At 49.2% G+C, this 23,557-nt stretch overlaps 2 protein-coding genes across 4 annotated transcripts in view; one reads left to right on the top strand and one right to left on the bottom strand.

Moving 5' to 3' along the window:
* Nucleotides 1-9,132: 9,132 nt before the first annotated feature.
* Nucleotides 9,133-17,287, bottom strand: LOC139075212 (uncharacterized). Its single transcript, XM_070569998.1, has 5 exons — nucleotides 17,110-17,287; nucleotides 14,206-14,475; nucleotides 13,853-14,054; nucleotides 12,508-13,757; nucleotides 9,133-12,198 (listed from the first exon to the last, which is right to left on the bottom strand). The coding sequence occupies exons 1-4, from the start codon at nucleotides 17,285-17,287 to the stop codon at nucleotides 12,707-12,709; spliced, it is 1,701 nt and encodes a 566-aa protein (XP_070426099.1). The 3' UTR covers nucleotides 9,133-12,198; nucleotides 12,508-12,706.
* Nucleotides 12,532-23,557, top strand: part of PRDM6 (PR/SET domain 6) — a 124,800-nt gene continuing 113,774 nt past the window's right edge. For 2 of the 3 annotated variants that reach the window (XM_070569413.1, XM_070569414.1), the window contains exons 1-2: nucleotides 13,322-13,916; nucleotides 22,941-23,248. In XM_070569413.1, the coding sequence (XP_070425514.1) occupies nucleotides 13,322-13,916; nucleotides 22,941-23,248 (903 nt within the window). Of the gene's footprint in view, nucleotides 12,817-13,306; nucleotides 13,917-22,940; nucleotides 23,249-23,557 lie in introns of those variants that run through there. The other variant, XM_070569412.1, reaches the window with a different exon arrangement.

Here is a 23,557-nt window from a genome sequence, read left to right as displayed (position 1 = left end):
TCTCTTAAGAAGATATACCAGAAGTCCATAAGCACATGAAAAGATGCTTAACCTCACTAGCATCAAGAGAAAATATTGATTAATTTAGTTATATAAAAGGTTTTGAATAATCTGCATTGCAAAAACCACCATTACAAATTTAAATAGCAAACAATATTCTGGAGAAAAGAGATGGATGACTCATATCCCAGAACAAGGGCTAATCTCCTTAACATATTAGGAGGTTTTACAAATAAATAATAAATTTTTAAAAACGCACTCTAAAGGGGAAAATAGGCAAAGGATATGAATAAAGATTTTTTTATAAAAAGAAATTTAAAAACAACATATAAAAAGATGTTCATTTTCAATAATAACTAATATAAGCATTATAACTTCATTGAGAAACCAATTTCACCCATGATATTGGCAAAGAGCAACAATTTTGATAACACTGTTAGTGAGAATTCAAGAATAACTTTTATGCATTGCTTGTAGAAATGTGTGAAGGGCAATTTGGCCATATATATGAAGATTACAAGTGTGACACACCCTTTGAACCAGCAATTCCACTACTGGGAATGTGTTCAGTGGAAGCTATACATACTAACAACCAGCTCTCCCAAAAAATTAGGGGAATGGGGGCCTTTTATTTGTAGACTTTGCCAATTTTAATGGTGTAAATACTTCCACCATGGTTAATTTCAAGCTATTCTTCTAAAATCAATCAGCTTTCAAAGTTCCCGAAATTTTAACAAATGGCTCTTGAAAGCCCATATGAGCCTGCCTCCGCACACCACTAAACGTTCATCAGAATATACAAAGGATATGTGTGCCAAATTGCACCATTATGTATCATAACAAAGATTTGAAGCAATCTAAATGGCCATCAATAGAGAACTGTTTAAATTAATGATTAAATCATAAAGTTATAAAAAAGGTTGAGAAAGCTCCTCTTTTTTTTTAGTAGATATGGAACAATCTCTAAGCTACATTTTTAATTTAAACGAACTAAGGTGCAGAGCAGTGTGTATCATCTAACGTTTGAGGGAAATATATATTCAGAGAATGTCTCTGGAAGGATATTTAAGAAACCAGAATCATTGATTTCCTCAGGGGAGGGGAAATGGGTGACTCACACATACACTGATCAGCACTCTGCTGAACACTCTAGATGTCTCTCTGCAGATCCCTGGAGTTCTTTCTCTATGTAGCTCTCTCCTGAGTCCTCTGTTCTGCAAACTGTAGCTGCCATGGGCTCCCCCAAATCTTGGCTCCGTCTCCTCAGATCAGGGAGTCTGCTGGTCACCTAGTTTCCTCGTTTGAGGCAATTGTAGAGCTCATCTCATTCACTTTCCATCTCTCAGGGGTCACTATCTTTCATTGCCTGATGGTCAATGTCTTGACGACTATTGTTTTATATATTTTGTTTGGTTTCTTAGTTGTTTTAGTTAGGAGGGTAAATCTAGTCCCTGTTATTCCATCGTGGCTGGAAATGAAAGTCCAATAAAGTTTTTAGAAAGGAATACATAGAATAATATATTCATGACTTTAGGATAGGGAAAGATTTCTTAATGAAGTATTAAGCATAGATCATACAAAAATGATTAAAATTTTGTATTAAAATAAGACCCCATAAGGAGCTAGCCCGGTGGCCCAGCAGGTTCTGCTTTGGTGGCCTGGGGTTCGCCGGTTCAGATCCTGCGTGAGGACATGGCACTGCTTATCAAGTCATGCTGTGGCAGGCGTTCCACATATAAAATGCAGGAAGATGGGCACAGATGTTAGCTCAGGGCCAATCTTCCTCAAAAAAAAAAAAAAAGAAAAGACCCCCAAAAGACAGTGAAAATATAAGTCACAGAAGGGGAGAAGATATTTCCAATATGTATAATTACAGACTGGTAAATAGACTATGTGAGAAGAAAAAAAAGCCCTGCAAGTCAAGATCTAAAAAACAGATAACCCAAAATAAAATCATGCAAAAGTCACTAATAGGCATCACACAAAAGAGAAAATCTATTTTTTTTTTAACGGTTGGCGCCTGTGCTAACAACTGTTGCCAATTTTTTTTTTCTGCTTTATCTCCCCAAATCCCCCCCAGTACATAGTTGTATATCTTAGTTGCAGGTCATTCTAGTTGTGGCATGTGGGACACCGCCTCAACGTGGCCTGAGGAGCGGTGCCATGTCTGCGCCCAGGACCTGAAGCGGTGAAACCCTGGGCCACCGCAGCGGAGCACACGAACTTAACCACTCGGCCACAGGCCGGCACCCAAGAAAATCTAAATAGCCAACCAGCATATGAAGTGGTGCTCAACTCATTAGTAATCAGGGAAATTCAAATTAACATCAAAATATCAAAATTTGCCACCAGATAGGCAAAAATTTTAAAAACTAACAATTCCATGTGTTAACAAAGTATGGTATAGCAAGAACTCTTTCCACTGCTTGTGGGAGTACAAATTAATGCAACTATTTTGGAAACAGTTTGACACCTTCTAGGAAAGTTTAAGATATACAAACTTGTTATCCAGCAAGTCCATTCATAAGTTTATACCATACAGAACCTCATGCATACATGTAACAGGATACAGATTCAGGAATGTTCATAGCAGCATTTTTCATTATAACCAAATAATGAAAACAATTCAAATGTCCTTCAGCAGTGAAACGGATACATTATGATATATTCTTACAATCCATAACATTAAAAATGATGAGCTGAGTCAATACAATATGGATAAACCTTACAAATACAATTTTGAGCAAAAGAAGCAAGATTCTAAAGAAAGCATTCAGTATGATTATATTCATAAAATTCAAAAACAGGTGAAATTTTATATTATTTAGAGATGCTCTCTTTAGCTGTAAAGGAAAACACTTAAATGTTTCCCTTCAAAGATAACTCATATCAAAGTGAATATTACATGAAATAATATATAAAAAGCACTTAATCCATGACTTGGCACCCAGGCTATGCTCAATAAATTTTAGCTGAAAGTATTTATCTTTATCCTGAAACCCAGTCCTTTTCCTGGCAAACAGCATGTGCTTGCGTTGGGGGTGAGTGTGTGTTTAGTTAACCAATTAACTCCAAGATAAGTTTCCTAATGATCAAGACAGTGACCTGCTACTTAGCCTACTTCTTATGGACTCTAAATGGCATATATTTCTCCTGAGGCATTTCTTTTTGTGTGAAATATATGTGTTCTTAATCATAATTATTGATTTCATATCCAGCTTTTTCTTACAGTCAAAGAGAAAATATATTTAGCCAAAGCAAGTAAATGTGCATTTAAGAGATCAGCCCAGACATATCTTGAAAGTGACTGGAATCAAGTTGCAAGAGAAACGGTGAGGTTTATGGTCAAGGGGAACATGAAGATTGCACAATGACTTTCCTGACGACACAGTCTATATATGGATAGGATTGTGATTCATAAGCATTTAAAGAGAAAAATATAATCAACATTGGTTTTTCAGCCAGAATTGAATAAGGAAACTGGTGGTGGTATAATTTTGGAAGTGGGAGGGGACAATAAGAAGAAAAGGGACTGGAACAATTAACCATCTGGGTCTACATGCCGTGTGTTCATTGCTGAGTCATATGTGTTAACTGGAGTTACCTCTAGGATATCAAACAGTAAGAGACATAAAATCTTAAATAACTTTTTTAAAAAATTAACTTTTTTAAAAGGCAATGTACGTAATGAGATGTAACATATTTAGAAGGCTTTCTATGTTCTAAATATTTTTCCAAGACTAACACATTGAATACTCATAACACTAGGGATTTATAGATGACGTCCTTGGGTCCTTCTGTATTAACATACAGAAATGTTAAGCAACGTATCAAAAGTCACATAATTACTAATTTAAGTGTTGGAGCTAGGTTTAAACCCAAATGCTCTGACTTAAGAGTTATAGCTACTAACTATACTGTCTGTCTAACTGTACTGCCTATTTTGACAGTGTATGTCTCCCTAAAGAATAAAAACCATGAGATTAGCACCTAGTTAGAAAGAATAATTAATAAAAATAGAGAGGTGGTGTGTCTAATTAATAAAACCCTTCTGTAAACCACATCATGAATACATAGATCATTTGGAGGTTTGTGTATTAGTTAAGATTGCACAGCTGTGAGCAAAGAGTGTATTTGTCTTGCTTAACAAGAAATTTGGGGATAGAGAATCCAAGGCTAGGATTGCAGCTCAGTGATTCCCAGGGACCTGGGCTCCTTCTACATTCTGGCTCTTCCCTCTTCAGCCTGTAGCTTCCTTCCTCAGCATTGCGAGATGACTTCCCTACTCATGGTGTTTGTGCTCAGTATGGAAGAAATGGGAAAGGGCAAAGGATAAAACTCAAAAGTCGAAAGGGCATGGCAGCTGAAGCCCTCTCTTCTTAAAATTTTTCACCCAAGGACTTCTGCTTATATTTCATTGGCTGCTTCTAAATCAACCCTAGAAAGTGAGTAGGGAAAAGAGGGATGCAAATGAGAGCTGGGCCAGCTAACTATTGGTGTGTGCCACAGGACAACTTTCTCTAGAAGCCAAAATTGTTAGTTAAGGCTCTGCTCCTAGGAGACACTGATGGTGGTTTCAGGAGGGAAGGCCAAGTACTGCTGCCCATTATCCAAGACATGAATAAACATTTGCTATAACCAGCCTGGGCTTGTCAATGGCAATGTTCCCTATAAAAAGGGACCCATAGGCAAAAGCTTCGTAGGGAGGGGATGTCTGCCTTTACTTGTTCAGCATTCATTCTCACTCTTCTGGTAAAGGCACCCTGGTTTTCCTTTGGAAAACTGTGCCTGTCCCAAGCTCAGTCTCTGGTTTGGTTAGGGCTCAGGGCTGGGCCTGGCCAGTCAACATACTCCCTTTCCTTGGTTGCAACTATTAGTTCAGGGATAGCTGGGTAACTCAAATTAGCATACTGAGACTCAACTCCAGAACTTTTGCTGGAACAATTGGGAAACATGTGATCATTTCCCCTGAGATTTTTATCTAAAAGAATAAGGTATGCTTGGAGCTGCTGGGGGCAACCACACTGCATATTTTGCTTGAGATTAAAGTCAGAACAGAGAAAGGCAGAAAGTAGAGATGAAGAGAAAGACAGACTTCATGATGTTGTTTGAACCCCTGAATCCGTCTATACCGGAAACTTCATAACCTGGTTTTTCATATGGATATTATCGAAGCCTTTACAAAAAAAAAAAAAAAGCTGTTACCTGTTTAATTTCTGCCACCTGCAGTTGAAAGAGACCTCAGTAATAAAGCCAGACTACATCATCCCTGATTCTTCTTAACACCCTTCTCAGACTTTGGGGACAAATCACAGTTGTCCTCTATCTTCACATACACATACAGTCACTCAAATACTCACATCAACTTGATCCTCTCTCCTTTTTGTCAGGGAGAAGGGAGCTGAGAACCCCAAAGCACCCACCTTCACAACTCTGTATCTGGAAACGAGAAGACAAATAGTGCCCATAATCATATCACAAGTAAAATGGCATCTACACAAATGAAAGGAAACAGTGCTAAACATGTGTGTACTTCCAATCCACTTTTTGCCAAGAAAATATCATTTTGAAATGCTTGTACTCATCTTGAAAAGCACTTTTGGTGCTAGCCTTGTAAAGCAGCACAAGAAAATCTGTAAGAGATTGTGACTAACGGAAAGTCCTAAAGGTTTCAGAATAGTAGTGATGGATTTATTGAAGAAGTTTACTACAATGGTTGGCCTTCTCTGCTGGCTCCAAGACAAACATTTGTTTTGAGGAAATAATTGTGAGAAATGCTTCTGTTTGACAACATTTGCTTATGGAGCAAACATTTGATTTTGAAATCTATACTTAAACTATGAGGTGGCTGCCAAATAAAATACTTGTCTACCCAAACATATGTTTCGATTGAAAATGCTTGCCAACGTAGACAGACAAAAAGGAAATGCCCAAAACATGGTCAAACTTAATAATTCTAAAAGTCAAATTTTTACTTACTGAATTTTAAAAATGTTAATTTTCCAATCAATGTTCCAGTGTCACTTGTCAATTACTGTATTGTAAAAGTGGAGTAAGAGTGTATTATTGTATGATCATGCATAGTCTTTTTTTAGTTCTGTATAAGAATCTTACAGTCTTGTCAATGAAAAAATGATTTTTTTCCTTGAGTCTCAAGAGTCTTGTCATTTTTCTGTAGTTTCATTTTTTTTCTTTTGAAGGGGGATTAACCGTGATTAGTCTGTAAGAATCCTTGGGAAGTGTATCTGCCTATTCTAAAACATTTTCCTACATGGTTTTTACTTCAGAAGGATCTGAATTACTAGTCTTTTAAACTCCTCTCAGGCTTATTTCATATATATATATATATTTTTAATATATTTTATAGATATATATTTTTTCTTTTTACATAGTTCTTTACAGTTTAAAAAGAGTAGGTCAGAGAATCATAGCTTGTACCATCCAAAGGTAGGAAATGGCATTACCCAATCTAGGGTAAGCTTGGCTTGGGTAAGCCAGGAGAGTGTATGATGAAGGGGCGGACAGGCTTCCTAGGGTTCCCACAGTGTGTTTAAGAGCCCCTGTGAGACCGGGGGTCCTGTTTCCTCAGGATGCCCTGGAAGGAAGGCCTCAGGGGCCCGTCATTTATGGAGTTAACTGGAAGCCTTCCTGACTCTAGAGACTGTTGCCGGGCACTTGGGGGAACCCACCATGAACTAGGAACCACCAACCCTCAGAAAGTGAATCAACCATAGCATATGTTCCCAGCTTCAAACACAGGCACCGCAATATGCTTGCCTCATCCCGACTATAACTCGAGGCCTACAGGCTTCAACTAATTTGGGCCACAATCTGGTGACCAAGTGCAGACTGTGTTAGAACCAGGTAGCATTTGCTAGAAGAACTTCAAAGGAGACTGTCCCAAAGCTCCTTATGGTCTCTTGCACATGGTAGGTGCTCATTAGATGTTATGTATAGCTGTTAATTTGTAGGTAACATCGACTGGGCTTGTGTATTCTTACAGACTCCTGGAAAAATGGAAGAGTACATTTCTGGGGAAGGGGTGAATAGGAAGGAGATAGTGAAAGGAATACCTGAGTTTTTGAAGGGAAAGTTCTCCTTGTCTAATTATTTTTTCTCCTTACTTGTCAAGACTTAAAAAAAAAAAAAGAGCAGCTGTTTTTTACTCAATGGCTATTCATTTAATCTTTATGTGACTGAACTTCCCTGATATGTTTTAAACTCATGAGGCCTTTGAAATACTAATAGCTGATTTCCCTGCAAATGGAAAGGATATATTTAGAGGCTTTTCTGGGAGAATGAACTGGCCCCAGGGATTGGTAATGGACTGTAGAGCCTTTCACCTCGAGGTCAGTAGGTCAAATCCAAATCAGGCCTGGGGTGGCTGAGAGGCATTGTTTGAGTGACAGCTGTTGGGTGACCAGGCTGAAAGGAGCTGGAGGGTTCGGCTGCATTTCAAGTGTAGTGAACAGGTGCTGTCTGCGGTGATCCTGGCAGAGGATGAAAGAGAGTGGTCAGAAATAGGCTGAGCATGGTCTCTCGGCCCCAGAGGCCGTCTTTGACCTGGCGTAGTGAGGAGCTTCCCTTCTCAGTACTGCTGTGACAGGAGGAAAGCCGAGGAGACGACAAGTATAAACTGCCATGGCCTCAGAAGAAAGGGGAGACTCAGGCTGCATCATCTGAGGAAAGAGCTGACTTCTGCGCCCTAAGCTTTTCAGGGCCTCCCACTTCGTGTGTCTTTCTCCTCACACCCTTCCTTTCCGATGGGAGCTGGCACTGTTTTCTATCACTGAGTAAGGACAAAGAGTGAAGATGCAAAGGGATCAATGGGAAGATGGCAGTGATTAAAACAAATGGTGCAGGTTTTCTTGTTTTGGTTTCTCAATACATGTTACGCACCGCATACCTCAGACTCAAGGCATCCAAGAGGTGGGACATAAAATGGGTGGTAGAAAGGGAGGTCAGAATTTGGTAGCTGCTTCATAAAAAGCTTAGGATAGAAAGCCACATTAGTCTCATCTTTTCATTTGACCATTGAAGAAACTGAGGCCCAGAGAGTTTGGGGTAGGTCACTGTGTAAGGCTCTAAGTTGCCAGCAAGAGAGGTGAGTTCAGCTGATGTAAACAGGGAACAGAGGGATTTGAGAGGACATCCAGAAGCTCACAACACCTCGTGGGAACCAGGTGGGCACAGGTAGGAGCAAAGCAGAATCTCTCCCTGGGCCTTGGGGGCTCTTCAGGGGAGGCCCCTGGGCTATAGGTTAGAGCAGAGAATGCCCCACTCTAGGCATGAAACCAGCATCCTCTTGCTTTAAGAGTCTTCAAATTCCACCTGATAGGAGCAGCCTTCCCTGACCACTGCATAGCACCCTCCACCTGCTGTACCCTTTCCCTTTTATCTGTTCTTTCTTGCTCTCCAGAGTACTTACTACCATCTGACAGGGACTTGTTTGTTGTTTACTTTTTGTCTCCACCCCCTACAACTTGGATTTCATGAGGATCCGGACTTCGGGGTTTTGTTTGTTTAATGCCCCCGTGGGCCCTTTCAGAGCCAGTAGAGTGTCCACCAGAAGCTGCCGATACCCTTGGGAGTGGAGCTTCTTTTAGATTCCAGGTCTGGCAAGTTGCAAAGCTCCTCCTTTGGGAACTTCTCGGCTATGGGGTAGTCTCTTTCCAGAGATTTGCCCTTTTTGCCTGCATTCCAAGGTCCTCAGTTAGCTGGCTCTTTCCCGATCCTAAAGCACAGAGAAATGGAGCTTAAAAGTGAATGAACCGATGTAGAAGGAGGAGAAAGAACTACCGGAGGCCAGTGTCCCTGTGCTGTCTGGATGCCAGATTTTCAATCAAGTTTTTGACAGCAGGCTAGAGTGACCTGTCCACTAACCTGGCTAAACAAAGATTCCTCCTAGCTGTGTCCAGCCTCTCTCTTCATTTTCCTTTTTCTCCTTCTCTCCTCCTTTCACCTGCAGCCCGACACTCCCCCAACCCCCATCCATTTTCCAGGAAAATAAATCTCTGGGAGGAGGCCTGGAGAGTGGATCTCGGAGAACCCTTCTGAATAAATGTCTATATTAATGAATTATTAACTCAGCCACCCATGACCTTAAACCTAGAAGCAGGAGTGCCGAGGGCAGAGAGGAGAGCTGCTGAATCCTTTATTGGAGTCCTGTCAAAGGCAACCGACCATTTGTTCCCTTCCTGCATCAGGAAAAAAATAATTAATACGAAAGGCAAACTTTAAGATTGTATGTCAAACGAAATCAGATAGAAGGTCTCCAGGACACAGTCCTCTTCTTCCTTTCCTGCCCCTTCCTGCCACCCCCTCCCTGCTCTGTCCTCCCACTGCCTTCCTTCCTCCCAGCTAAGGGTACAATGGGCTTCCTAAGGATAATTTTCGGGGGGGAAAAATTGCTCGAGAAAATGATGAATTTGGGTAGTTAATTTATCGATCCCGGCTCCTCTTCCCACTTGTTTTATTTTAGAGGTCATTAATCAATGAAGAAAAACACCACCGTGTCCCCCCGTTTGCATTTAATACACTCACGCTCCTTATTTATTCCTCTGGAACAAATTCCCAGCAAATATTCACCCATCGATTTGGGAGCGATGGATTCTTATAAAGGTTTCCTCGCTTCTTTAAGTGGTAGAAGTGATTTGTTTCCGCGGTCTTCCTCTAAATAATGAAGAGGAAGGGAGCGGATTTCGGGGGTTCATGTCTTATGGTCAATAAGCTCGCCTTCTAACCCCCCCCCCCCCCCCGAGACTTGCCAGGGTGGCCCTGGCCCAGCGGGCCCAGGAACAGCTCGGGGAGCGGGCAGCAGCCTCCGCAACGAAGGCAGCGCCTGGGGCAGCCGGCCGTCTGGCCTGGGCAGCTCGGGGTGGTGCGCCCCTGGCGGGGGGCGAGGGGCGATGGAGGGGGCGGGGGAGGGGATGCGCTGACCTCTGGCCCAGCCAATTCCCTCCTGGAGGTCAAGGTCGGAGCAGGGGCCCTGCCCGGCATGGTGGGCCTGCTGGGGATGCTCGGACTCCTGCTACACTCCCCTTGAGACCTTTCCTGAGCTCCTGGACTCCCCTGCCCCCTGAGCGCCCCCTCTAACTTTCGCCCACCTCCTTCACGGGAGTTCCCTAAGGCCTCTGGGCTCTGGAGTCCCATCGCTTCTCCACCCGCGCAGGCCCTAGGCCTCTGGGGAGGGGGCCCCTCGAATCTGGCAGGTCCGAGACACCACACAGTCACAGTGAGAGAGAGAGGCTCTCTACAGTCTCTGCTTCTCCCCTGGGTCCCAGAAGCACGAGGAGGAAGCCAGGTCTCCCCCAAGGTGCCCCCACACCCCCCTGCTGTCAGTCCGGAAAGAAAGGGTGGGGGATTGACCAAGGTGGGCAGGAAAATGCACTTGGTGCCTCGCTGACCCCAGGTTGAATCTGTCTCCATCACTCATTAACGGCGTGACCTTAGGCAACCTACCTAACCTTTCTGAGCCTCAGTGCCCCCATCTGTAATATGGGGGTTAAGGACAATGCTTTCTCCTAGTGGTTGCTGGGCGGACTAAATGTAATTGAAGCGCCTACCCGTGCCTGGCCTGTCGAAAGCTCTCACTAACCGGTCAGCTAATCTTATTACAAAGGGAACCCCCTGGCTTCCCCGAGTGTGGGAGGCATGAGGCCGCCGCAGCGGTTGCTGCAACTAGTGTCTCAAAATCCCGAGGCTTTCAAGTGTGTTTGGGGGCGGTGAGGGGAGGAGTTCTTTGGGACAGCCAGTCCCACAGCGCTTGTAAGTGGCCGGCGCCGGGCCGCTGCTGCTGCGTCGGGGCTTCCATTCTCGGTGCTCCCTGTCTCTCGCAAAGAACAGAGCAGACTCCTCGATTCTCAGCAATGAACCAGGAGAGTGTGAGAAAGAGAGTTTGCCCCTTCTCCCGTAGCCCGACGGGCACTCTTTGGCAGTTCTGCGAGCAGATTAACTGAAACGGGCCTGGAACTTCATCCTCCCCTCCGGATGGAGTTGTTCAAAGCCTACGGAGGCTGCCTGGTTAGCCTCGGGGTCCTCAGCACCGTGGGTTTTCCCTCGTGGTGTTTGCCTTCAACTTGGGTACTATCAATCTATCCAGGGATGACTGATGACCTTGTCACAACGACGCCAGTCAAAACATTTTCGGTCCAACTCTGTGGCTCCAACCAGCATCCAGGCATCCTGCGTGAGACCCGGAGAGTCTAAACAGCGCGTTTCCCAGACTCAGACGAAATTAGTGGTGGGAAGACAAAAAGAAACAAGCAGAAATCAGGAACGAATGGCTATTAATTGTTCAGGGTAGCGGGTGTTACATAAGTTGGTTTGTTTGGAGAAAGACAAGTGTCATTTCTTCTTTTTGAGGTGTGGACAAAGCTCCGGCGATAGGAAAGCGCCTGAACCCATCAATTTCACCCACCCTGTCCGTGCCCTCCCCACAGCACTGTGAATGCTTGGAAGAGCTGGGCGCGGGCGCCTAATTCCGGGATGTGAGATCGCGCCTGGAAGGGTGGTGGAGGCCCAAGGCGCCCGGAATAGGCAAGGTGAGGGTGAGACTGCGCTTCCACCCTGCACCTCGGACGCCAGGTTTTAGGGTGTGACTCCTCCCAGAACAGCCCCAGGTAGCCAAAGGCAAACAAGCCTCACTTGTTTCCGGGGGCGGTTGTACCACGAGACGTGGCTCTCGATACTTGCCTCCCATGCCAACAAGGAGAAGGAGGGAGCCCCCCAGGAAGACAACTTGAGAGTGGGTGGGCTGCACGCTGGGCGGTGTGAGACTTCATTGCAGCCGCCTCCCAGCCCCACCGCCAGTCTTGAGTCCCGCCAGGACCAGCCGCCCTTTAGAGACCCTCGGTCTCACCTCCCAGCTCGGCAGAGCCTGCCTCCTCCGCTGCGGAGTGAGGATTACATTCCCGAGCGCAACCCGCCTCGCCCCTGACTCTCCCCCTCCCCGCCAGACTCCCTCACCCTCCGCCCCCCAAATTTATGTTAGAGGTTGCGTGGCGGGCTAGTCTAATCTAGCACCCAGCAGTACTCCTGGGAAAACTGAGCCGGGCAAAAGCGCAAACCCGCCCCAGGAACTGGTCCACTCGCCGGGCTGAGCGCGCCTGCCCCGATGCGGACACAGGAGTGCGTGCGGAGATGCATTCCGGTTTCCGCGTTTCCACTGCTTTCAGGATCAGGGCAGCGAACCGGCACCTAGAAAAGATATATCATGGTCAGAAAGAGACAACAGGCGAGCGAGAGACGTCACGCCAAAAAAAAGTGGGGGGTGGGAGGGCGGAGGAGGCATTTGTGCAGGAGAGGCGCACAGGCAGTATGTGGATATAGCCGAGTTAGAACTTCCTTCTTCCCTCTCCCCTCCTCTTAGTTCTTCTGGCCTGCCTCCCGCCTCCCCCCAACCCCCCATCTCTCTCTCTCTCTCTCTCTCTCTCTGTCTCTCTCTCTCTCTCTCTACACACACACACACACACACACACTTGTATTTTGTGCTGTCGTAAAACCCACGTGTCCAGCCGGGAGGCTGCCAGAGCTTGGAGCCGAGGAGCCGGGACGCGGCGGCGGCCGAGCGCAGCAGCCCACGGCGGCTCCGTCCGGCGCCCGGGTCAGCCCGCGCTCCCGCGCTCTCGGCCCGACTGCTTTTGCGCCCTCCGCAGGCCTCCACATCCCTCGTTCGCGGCCGGGGAGGGCTCCGGGGGGCCGATCTCTAGGGCTCTCCTAAGCTGCCCAGGGGCATGTAGAGCACCCGGGACGCACACTCTCCCGCACGCTCATCGAGATACACGCACGCTCCCGCCGGAGACTCAGAGTTTTCAGGTAAGGCGAGCATCATATAGAACTGAGGGTCCTGAGCCCCGGGGATAGGAGGCTGGAGGTCCCGGGCTGGGGGCGGGGGGCGAGACTGTCCCGCCTCCTGGCGCCGGAGGCCAACGCGGCTCGGGCGCTGCGCCACTCCGGCTCGGGTCGGCTCTGGGCGCCGGCCGAGGGCGGGAGTGGCGTCCTGCAGCTGAGTTGTGCGAGAAGCACCCTCTCGCCGGGCTTCACCAGTGCAGGGTGGAAGCTGGGCTCCCCGGCTGGAAGGCAAGGCAGCGCGCACACAGCTCCCTCCGCGCGGCGCCGCGGCTTCGGAGTAAACTTTGCGCCACAGCGGAGTTTGGAAGAGGGAGCTGCCAAACCCGGCGGTCGCCGGCGGAGCCAAGGGCTCGGGCTCTCGCTCCGGGGTCTCGGCGGCCGTCCTCCCCGCCCCTCTCGCACTAGGCCTTTGGCCCGGCTCACGCGCACCCTCCTCTCTGCCCTCTGCCATCAGCTTGAGGCGTCGGACATGCTGAAGCCCGGAGACCCCGGCGGCTCGGCCTTCCTCAAAGTGGACCCAGCCTATCTGCAGCACTGGCAGCAACTTTTCCCGCACGGCGGAGGCGGCGGCCCGCTCAAGGGCGGCGGCGCCGCGGGTACCCTGGGCGCGCCGCAGCCTCTCCAGCCGCCGCCGCCGCCGCCGCCTCCCGAGCGCGCGGAGCCTCCTCCCGACAGCCTGCGCCCGCGGCCCGCCTCGCTCTCCTCCGCCTCCTCCACTCCGGCTTCCTCCTCCACCTCGGCCTCCTCTGCCTCCTCCTGCGCCGCCGCCGCCGCCGCCGCCGCCGCTGCCGCGCTCGCGGGGCTCTCGGCCCTGCCCGTCGCGCAGCTGCCGGTGTTTGCGCCCCTGGCCGCCGCCGCCGTCGCCGCGGAGCCGCTGCCCCCCAAGGACCTGTGCCTCAGCGTCGCTTCAGGCCCGGGGCCCTCCAAGTGCGGCAGCGGCGGCGGAGATGGCCGGGGCGCCCCGCGCTTCCGCTGCAGCGCCGAGGAGCTGGACTATTACCTGTACGGGCAGCAGCGCATGGAGATCATCCCGCTCAACCAGCACACCAGCGACCCCAACAACCGTACGTAGCCGCAGCCCGCGCGTTCTCTCCCGGGCGCTGGTGCCGTGGAGCGCGGGCGCCCGTCGGGGAGGCGGGTCTGATGAGGGGGACACCGGGTGGTGGGCTGGTCCAGGCCGCGGACCCGCACCTCCCAGACCACTGTCGGAAAAGTTTTCCGGCGTTAGAGAAGGAAGGAAAAGGGATGGGATGACCGGGTGGCACCTCAGGGTTACCTCTTCGCTCTCCCCTCATCCTCTGCTTCGCAGCCCCAAGTCTTTAGGACTCGAGTTGTTCGAGGACCGGGATATACAGATCTCGGTCCTCCCGCAGGATAGCCCCGCGCCGGTCGTGTACTGGCCGCGCGCGATGGGGGGTGCCGGGGACAGGCGGGCCTTAGCGGGACAATTGAGGGTCTCAGCCTTTCTAGGGAGAGTGGATCCCAGGGCTTGTGTCTCCTTCTCTCTACCTTCTCTCTGGGTGAACTGCGTCAGCTCATTTTCGGGCCTCGGGGTTGTCGGGGGTACCGGCAGGGAGCTGCTGGCTGGCCGAGCTTCTCTGGGGTCGGAGTTTTGGATGACAACTGGGTCAGTTTTTCCCTGTGGGCAGGCATTATTCTTAGGTCTGTTATTTATTTAGAAAAGCAAGAAAAGAAAAGAAAAGTTTAGTGAGAAAAATATCGCGTCTTCAGGGCAGGGTCGTTCCCTGCGGATCCCGCGTTCTCCGTGCACCCTTGACCCTGCAATCGTTCGCAGTCGGTAGCCACCCGTGTTGGCGTACTTACTTATTTTTTAAAAACTAGGGTAACGGTAATTTAGTATAAGAAGCTTACTCTCCTTGTCCCCAAGTAAACAGCAAACACCTAATTAAACATCAGGTCTCTTCTAGCTTCAGTTCCTAAATTCATATTTTCAAACGCTTATCACAAGCACAGTTCCATTTTGAGGTTTGAAGCAAAACTTTAAATGAAGACCAAGAATGTGTATTACTTTATATCCACTTCTTTTTGGTAATTTCAAAAGTTGCAATATGTTTACACCTAACGTGTTGGGGTAAATACTTCCAGAGACCTCTGGAGAGACCGTTAAAGCAGGATAAGAGAGTCAGCTTGAAAGCAATACAGGATTTGAAAGATCAATACTCACTCAGCTATTTTCTTCATCTCATTCCTTCCTCTAGCTTCTGTATGAGGAAAGATGATCATAAACATGTGTTGTTATTTCTATCTTGAATAACTCCCTTCTTGCAAAATGTCTACCACTCTGTGAACTTCTCAATTCGTTGCAAAAGCAAAATAACTTCAGATTCTAGTTATTTTAAGGACTCTCAAAGTCATTACTTTGATGAAAAACACTGGGCATGAGCATAGTGATTGAGGTGTATTAATCTTCTCTTAATGGCTGGAAATAATTGTTCTGATGGAGATGATTATTACTAACAATAAGGGCAGTTCTCTACTTTTTTCCTTTCTGAAGTCTGAGTGTAAAATACGTGTTTAAAATGAGGGTTTCAACTTGAATTTGCTCTGCAGTTAAAAAGACTCTTGTATCTCAGAGTTTCAGAAAATTTTATAAAATTATATTGTCAGTGGATTTCAAAAAGTACTTATCTCCTACTGAATTTCTTGAATGTGTTTTCAAAGCAGTCCTTTAAACACGTGAAATAAATAAGAAATGAAAAGACTTTTTTTACCACAAAGTGGAATATGGTCATTTTGGGCTGAGAGTGCTTCACTGAGCTTGCACTTTCTCCTTTGAATGGAATCAGTGCTGGAAAAGACACCAGCAGCGCGCCCCAAAGTCCTGGCTGTGTGCTGAGCTCCCTGTACCGTTTACAGCGCAATCTTGAGGTTCAATACATTTTCACCAGAGAAAAAGCTAGACTAATCAGAGAAAAAATTGAGACAGATTCCTAATTAATATATAGCTATTGAACCAGTTTATTGCCTAGGTAAATTTTTTCCTCTGGCTGGAAGAAATGAATTATGATTTATTTAAATTATTCCTATTGTGTTAATCTTCTGGCATCTCCTTTTGAGTCCATTGGACTGCTTCAGTGTGCAAAGTGCAGGGGAAAAGACCGAAGGGAAAGGAAGTCAGATTGTTCTCTTAGAGTTACACTTCACGTTGCTCCCTAATTAATGGGCAATTGAGAAAGAAAATAGAAAGCTGAGAGAGCTCTGTGTAGTGCTGGGAGATGAGGTCTCCCATTCTTTCAGGAACTTCTCTGGGCAAGCTAGGCACTTATTTTAAGCCTTGGGATGTGTTTTTACAAAGATGAAGTGAGAAGTGATTGAGTTTAATCTAGCTAGGAGCTCAAAACAAATCAGAAATGCGAAGGGTGGGAAACTTTTTTCCCTTGGCAGGAGAAGTTGGTATGTTTGTTACTAGAAAGGGGGTGAAAACCACAGCTTCTCCCCACCGGCAGGTAGTACGCGGGTGGCGGGTGGGGTGAGAGGTAGGAAGGGGAGCATCTATTAAGTTCTCATGTGTAGATTTCCCTCGGGTTCCTTTCAGTCTTGCCATCTTCCCCTAAAAGAATTTTGTGAAGCCACCACTCAGCCTTGCTTCATTCTGTTACTTTGTCTTGAGTCAAAACTCTCTTTTTCTTACAAGGCAAAGAAAGGGGCCTTCTTACTTCCCTGTTTCCTTTAGAAGAGTAACTTTTTTTGCCTGGGATCAGCAACCCAGTAACACTTGTGAATCAGTAACAGTAGTTTCACCTTGAAACTTTACTGGCATCTCTGGCAAATGCCATAGTGAAGGCATAGTGGAGGTCTTGTAGCTCTCTTTCACACAAGATTTAAAAACAGCAGAAACTATACAAGCTAGCCCCGGTGAGTTCTTCCAATATATTCCTGTTATCTGACTCCAGGTATCAATTTATTCTATGACTGAAGAACACTTTCCACTGAAGCTCTGAACGCTTAGCTGCCTCTTCTTTCATCTCTTCAGAGTCCGGTGGTCGTTGTGTAATGTAAATGGGGGATGGGGCCCTTTCTTCCCCCTCTTATATTACTGCCCTGGTTTGCTGTTCGGTTGCCTGAAGCCATTGATTCCATCAGACGCCGTCTCAGTGGCCTCTTCTCGGGCTCTAGGAGGTGGTGCGTTGCTCTGAGACCCTGTCACCACTCTTGGAAGGTAGCGAGAGACCGCCACGGGGCGCACGTGGCATCTGTGTTTGTAAGGAGACAGCCAAACCAATTATTTTTTCATACCTTTTTGTGAAAATGTTTCTCCCTCATACTGGGTAGGAAGGCGGGAGCTAAGGCCTCCGAGAGTCTCTCTGCCGATAGTCCGGCCGCTCTGCAACCTCCCCAGCTGGAGGTCTCTGTCGCCTCCTGGTTTAGGGGAGCCTTGCTGCGCAGGGCTCAGCGCCGGGAACAGCGCTTGCATGTTCACAGGTGTAAGAGTAGGGTCTGAGGCTCTCCAGTTGGTAGCGCCACCCTGTCCAAGGGTTTGGGGAGAGGGACTGGGGGAGAGAAGGACATCTGGGCCCACCACTGATTTGTCCGGTCGAGGGCGCAGGGAAAGAGTTAAAGGAGAGCGGGTATTTTCTGACTTTCCCTAATCTCTTCCCACTCGGTTGAAAAACCCAGGTCCTGTTTGGGAAGCTCCCAAACCCAGTGACCCACCAGCAGGCTTTCCTGCCACCGAGGCACACTCGCGGCGCTCCTCCTACGCAATGTCCCCGCTGTCAGTGGCCAGCAAGCGACTTAGATTTCAGACCTGGTCCCTGGTGGGAGGGAGGCTCCGGCGTCAATGTGGGCTATTGTATTGTTCTATTTTTCTTTTTCTCTTTTCTCTCTTTTTGTGTGCAGGCCCAGCCCCATCCCATAACACACATGATTTAGTTATTTTACATCATTCGTTATCTAGCGCCCTGAAACTGAACATAGAGCCATATATTAGATTGAGGTTAGAAGAGGTGGCGACTGTTTATTTAAGGTGATAAAACGGTCCATCAGCAGTAATCTCCATCGATATGTGCCACCAGGAGATGAAGGATGAGGGGACAAGCCACAATTAATTGCCCTATAGTTTTGTAGGAGAGAGTGGAGCCAGCCCAAGCCCGCTTCGATCTCCTCTCGCGCCTCCTATTCATCATCTCCGCCTTGTATATGGCGGCCTCGCAGGGGCAGGGCCGGCCGGGTGGATCTCCGCGCAATATCCTCTCGCCCTCGCACACTGGTGCTCCCATTTAATTTATTAATACAGTCGTCGGGAGACAAATAAAATCCACATTTCCTCCCTCTCCCTCTTTCCCTCCCCCTTTTGTCTCTTCCTCTTGGACCCAGGGCCAAGCCGAGCAGGGAAAGCCCAGCGCGTCTGCGATTCGTAAGGAGCCTTAAACTCGCCTACGGAGAGAATCCTCGAGAAGGTTCCGCGGGAGGCGGGGGCGCGACCACAATCGGCTCCCCTTCCCGATGGCGGGGCTAACCCCTTCGGGGAGCCTGGAAGACTCCGGCCAAGTGGAAGGAGAGGGCTGGGTGGGTGGCGGGGCTCCGGGGAAAGGGCGCCGGCGGCCACGTCTGCTCTCGTAAGAAAGCCCTTCGCGGGCAGGAAGGGGGCGAGGCCTTCGAAACGCAGCCTACGCGCCGAGGCCTCCAGCCGGGGCCCTGAGCGCCCGCCCGCGCATCGCCCACCGCCAGCCGTCTGGCCCGTGGCGCGGGGAGGGCCGGGCCGTGAACTCTGCGGCCGCAAGGTCCCGCCGCGCGCCCTGCCTGCCCTCTGCCCCGTGGGCCAGCCCCAGCCACCCCGCGACCCCTGTCGCCGGTGCCCGCGCGCACAGCGCACGCGGCGCTGCCAGCAGACGGCCGTCCCCGGGCCGCGTCCCCGGGAGGGGATCGATGGGCGCCGGCCCGCCGGGCTCGGCCTGCGGGGCTGAGGGCCGCGACCTCGGCGGCGGCCGCCGCGGAGGATTTATAGCCCGGCGGTTCCTGCTGCCCAGGAGGGGAGGCAGGCTCTTCGCGGCTCCTTGTTCCCTGTGCAGAGGCCGGGTGAGGGCGGGGCAGGGCAGGCCAGGGCGGCGGCGAGGCGGTGGGCAGCGGAGGGTGCTGCCTGCGGGCCCAGGCTCTGCCGGCGCCCACACCGCCCGTCGGCCTCGCCAGACACCAAACCAGCCCTGAAACATTTTGTATTTCACCTTTCCTAGAACGAGAAATAAAATACCAGAAAAGAGAACCATAGCCTGCTTCGCCTCTTTTACCTTAAAAATAGATCCATTTTCAATTACAGAAGTAGTACATGCACTTGTAAAAACATTCAAACAATACAGAAAGATGTGGAACGAAGAGTGAAAGTGTGCTCTGCGCACCACTGGGCCTGGCCTTCTCAAGTCAGTGGGTGAGCAAGGCTGTAACTTAACGATACCGCCTTCCCTTGTTAGGGACCCGTAAACGAGAGCATTAACAGATCTAGTAAAGATAGAAAAGAGACCATGATCTCTTATATTCCTTGAGGCTAAATTGGCATTTCAAAGTGTCCTGCTTGGAGAACATAATATTTCTCACAGATACAGAAAAGCCCTTATGAATAATAATTATAATTATAATAATAATAAGTACAAAATAATTTGTAGAAAAACTTACCCTGACTTTAAGAGAAGGTAGGAACAGTATTTGACTCCTCTTTATGAATACAAATAGACTCGTATTACATATTGCTTGGCATGGAATGCTGTGTGTAATGTATGTATTATATATATAATATGTACATATATGTATATTTATGTGTAGTTTGGGCATCTAGCCTACTTCTCCCTCAAACTTTTTCATGTAGGTGTTTATGGCTCGCTGTCTAGAAAATACTCTGCTAGAATGTTCATCTACTTGCGCCACACTTGTCAACCCCAAGTAATCAGTTACTTGTTTTAAACATCCTCAAGCTCCTTTGGGACTCCAAGACATAAGTCAGAAGCCAAATGTTTTCAGCAGAGGAGGTTTTGGGTATTAAAAAACAATAACGTTAGGATAAAGGATATACTTTGATGTGACTGGGCAACTTTTCTGGCAGAATATTTTGATACAGCATGAAGTGGTTTATAAATTAAGACTCTTGTTGCGTAGACTAATGAAAGTGACCTGGCCTTGCCTGCTCTGCTGTGGACCTAACATTAGGTGATCTTCTAAATATTGGGAGAGCCTCAGCTTTTCACTCTGCAAAATGCTACTATTAACTTTTTTCAATACCTCATGGAGACAAATGAAATTTAGGAAGTTGAAGAGAGCTTCGGAGGACTCCATAAAGAAAGGACTAGCCATAGTTTTTTCATGCATAGCAAATATTGGGAGCGTGCTTGCTGTCAGGGGTGGTGGGTGAAGTCGCTACTTTTGCTCCCTATTTTATTACTGATGTAGTTGGTGTGATATTCTGTGTGGTGGAGCTGTTGGAAGTTGAGAGAATCTCTGGTCTGGACTGTGAGGGGAGTGAATACCAAACACTCTTGCTTCTCACCCTTTGTTTCATTAAGCCAACCAGAAAAGGAAACTTAAGCAACTCCCTGGGGTAATTTATTTTTATTTTTATGGGCATTTGCCTTTGCTTATTGTCATTTGTTTTAAGCTATTTTTGCTAAGGTGCTGAAAGGCCATCTCTGAAGTTAGGCACTAAAATTCAAAATTATGGACATTATCTATTTGCTTTCCAATTCATTCTCTTATTTCAACCCCAAACCCAAGAGTGTGGGAAAGAGAAATCTCTGTAATTCGATCATGATACCGTAATTTTTGTGGCCCCAAGATAGTGACTTTAGTGAAATATTTCAACTCTATCGATTAAATTATGAGTTTGGATATAAAATTCCCCCGGCTTCATTAGTCTTCCCGGATCTCCAGGTTTAGAGGCTTTGGGGTCAGGCAGACGTGACTGTGAATCTTTCTCGCCACTTTCTAGTTTCTGGTGCTTGGTCAAGTTACATTGCTCTCGAAGCCTCGGTTGCCTCATCTGCAAAATGGGATTCATGATATTCAGATGATGTGGTATTTGGTTCAAGATAGGTCCTGGCATGTAGTTGGTGCTTGGTAATGATGAGTTTTTATTGTCTTTCTTTTCATTCCTGCTTTGTCTTGAAGCTATTTTCACAATCAGAAGCTTGAGAGGGTTTGTGAAGTGTGTGTGTTCTGGAGGGGTTGACGTATGGATACGGGTGGGAATACCTTGCAAATAGGCCATAGGGTCCAAAACAGAGCCTGACTCAGTTTTCACATTAGTTTGTGTTGCTGGAAGAGGAGGCCTTTGGGTAATGGAGGTCCTGAGGCAGGAATACTTTACTACCTGCAGAAACAGGTTGTTGCTTTTCACTTGAGAGGCCTGGGGACACCTCCAAAAAGCTGGGGTCAAAAGGTCCCCTCATTCCCTGGGCTCTCTTGGGCCGAGTAGCTGACTGAGGGGAAGGCACAGCTGGCTGGAGCCCTTCTGCACTGAGATAGGATACTCACATAGGCAACCTTCAGCTGCCTGTGAAGCAAGTGGCCATATGAGGTTTCACTCATCATGTTAGGTTGCGATTAGGTGTTCCTTCGCCGAAGGGTCCTCAATGACTCACTTTGTCACAAGTTCTTTGGGCCTTTTAGCTGTTTCAGCACGGATAGGGTACCCCTGGGTGATCCACCAGGACTGGCTGGGACCAAGCCCTGGCCCAGGTGCCCCGAGGCAACGAGGCCACCCTTGCCCAGCGCTGGCGCATCCGCTGGTGCCCAGCGCTCGCCGCCTCCACCTGCTGGGGCTCGTCCGAGATCATACCCAGTGCCACAGGGCTCTGTGGCCCGGGGGCACCGCGGATCCCCAGGGAGGCTGGACCTGGGAGGCCGGGTTGCGTATCGGGCGCCGAGGCCGCCTCCTTGAGGCAGGTCCGGCAGGCTGGGGCGCAGACACGGCGGCTCCGCCAGGCCCATTAATAACCCCGAGGGCGCAGCGATCCGACAGCGCGGTCGCCGCAGGCCCTGCTTCCCGGGGCCGCCTGGCCTCTTCCCGCCAAGTGTGAGTCGAGGGACAGTGGGCGTCCACGGCTGCCTGGCCCGGAGGGTGGGGGTCCCCTTGAGGGCTGGCTGTTCCGGGGAACGTCAGAGAGAGACGGCTTCACAGCAGCTCTCTGTTTATAACGCAGGATAATCGCAGTTAGCCTGGGGATCAACCGTTAGGGCAGGAGTTGGGGTCCTCTCCATTGAACCATTATCCTGATCATTAAAGACCCATGACCCTCATCGTTAAATTTGCTATTCCTTTCTTTTTGGCTTCCGGGAAGAGCTTCCACGCAAGTACAGTCACCCCTAAACCCACCAGAAGAGCCCCTGTTCCTCCACCCGTCCCCACCTGGCTGGAGTGCCCAGAGCGAGCGCTGCCCCGTGCTCGAAGGACGTCAGCGCCAGTGCGCCCTCGGAGGCTGGCTTCTGGGACTTGGGCTCCGGGGCCCAAGGCCCGCTCCGCCCTCGCGCGAGGCCGCAGGGGGAGGGGGTCCAGAGGAGTGGGAGTGGCGACCGAGCCAGACTGGTTGCCCACCTGCCCTGGTAGTTTTCAGTCTCTTCTGTAATTGTAAAAAGAGGAAAACCAAATACACCCAGGCGACCAATGTAGAATCTCTCCGAGGTACCAGATTGGGCAAGAGATGGGCTTTTCATGGGACAATGATAGACCCACTGCGAAACACCAGAAAGAGAGAGAACCCGAGGGAACAGCGGAGAGGGTCAGAGGGAACTAGGAGGGACAGAAGGGAAGGGAAGGGGGTGGTGGGGACAGAGAGAGAGAGAGAGACCCTGAGCAGAAGCCGAGAGCCGTCTGTTCCGCGGAGACAACGACGCCATCCGCGCCCAGCTCGGAAGCTTTTTGGGGCGCCCTGAGTCTCGACCCGGTACCAGGAGGATTCCTAGGGAGCGGCTCGTGTTCACCTCTCCCCTACTCCCCGTGGCCCCTGCGCTCTCACGGTGTCGTGTCCCTCGCAGGTAGCTTACCCAGGCAGGGATGCTGTTGCCTCGGGGATTTACCCGAGGATGGGCCGCCAAGCGGCCAGGTTAACCCTCTCCCTTCCCTCCCTCCCGCGTGTCTCCGGCAGGTTGCGACATGTGCGCGGACAACCGCAACGGTGAGTGCCCCATGCATGGGCCGCTGCACTCGCTGCGCCGGCTCGTGGGCACCAGCAGCGCCGCGGCGGCCGCGCCCCCGCCGGAGCTGCCCGAGTGGCTGCGGGACCTGCCGCGGGAGGTGTGCCTGTGCACCAGCACCGTGCCCGGCCTAGCCTACGGCATTTGCGCGGCGCAGAGGATCCAGCAGGGCACCTGGATTGGGCCCTTCCAGGGCGTCCTCCTGCCCCCGGAGAAGGTGCAGGCCGGCGCCGTGAGGAACACGCAGCATCTCTGGGAGGTAAGTCGCCCGCCGCCTAGCACATTGCCATCCAGCTGGAGCTTTGGCCAGCAAAGAGCCTGGACCTTGGAGGGTGACAACTTCGAGGAGAGCCTCCTTTGTTCCCCAGAGAGTAGTGGATAGACTTCTCCGGTGATACAAATGCCTGGTGTCTGCAGCGCTTACCTTACGGAGGTGCAGAGCTGGGCGTGGCACAACAGCAACTCAGCCAGAAAGACAGGGCTTATAGGTTTCTGAGATGGACTTACCTTAACAAGCCTCTATTCCAGCCGGGATGGGTTTGACCATTGGTCTCCCTGGATCTTGGGA

This window comes from Equus przewalskii, chromosome 13, assembly GCF_037783145.1.
Source record: "Equus przewalskii isolate Varuska chromosome 13, EquPr2, whole genome shotgun sequence".
NCBI lineage: Eukaryota > Metazoa > Chordata > Mammalia > Perissodactyla > Equidae > Equus > Equus przewalskii.
This window is presented reverse-complemented; position numbering and strand designations above follow the sequence as displayed.

Bases quoted from the DNA above. Each gene is read 5' to 3' on its own strand.
- LOC139075212 (XM_070569998.1), bottom strand. From the start codon at position 17,287: ATGCAAGCGCTGTTCCCGGCGCTGAGCCCTGCGCAGCAAGGCTCCCCT. The intron at 14,476-17,109 runs GTATGAAAAAAT...AAACTGACCCAG, and splicing joins AGAAACATTTTCACAAAAAG to TTGTCATCCAAAACTCCGAC. The intron at 14,055-14,205 runs GTATATCCCGGT...CTTTTCCGACAG, and splicing joins CTGCGGGAGGACCGAGATCT to TGGTCTGGGAGGTGCGGGTC.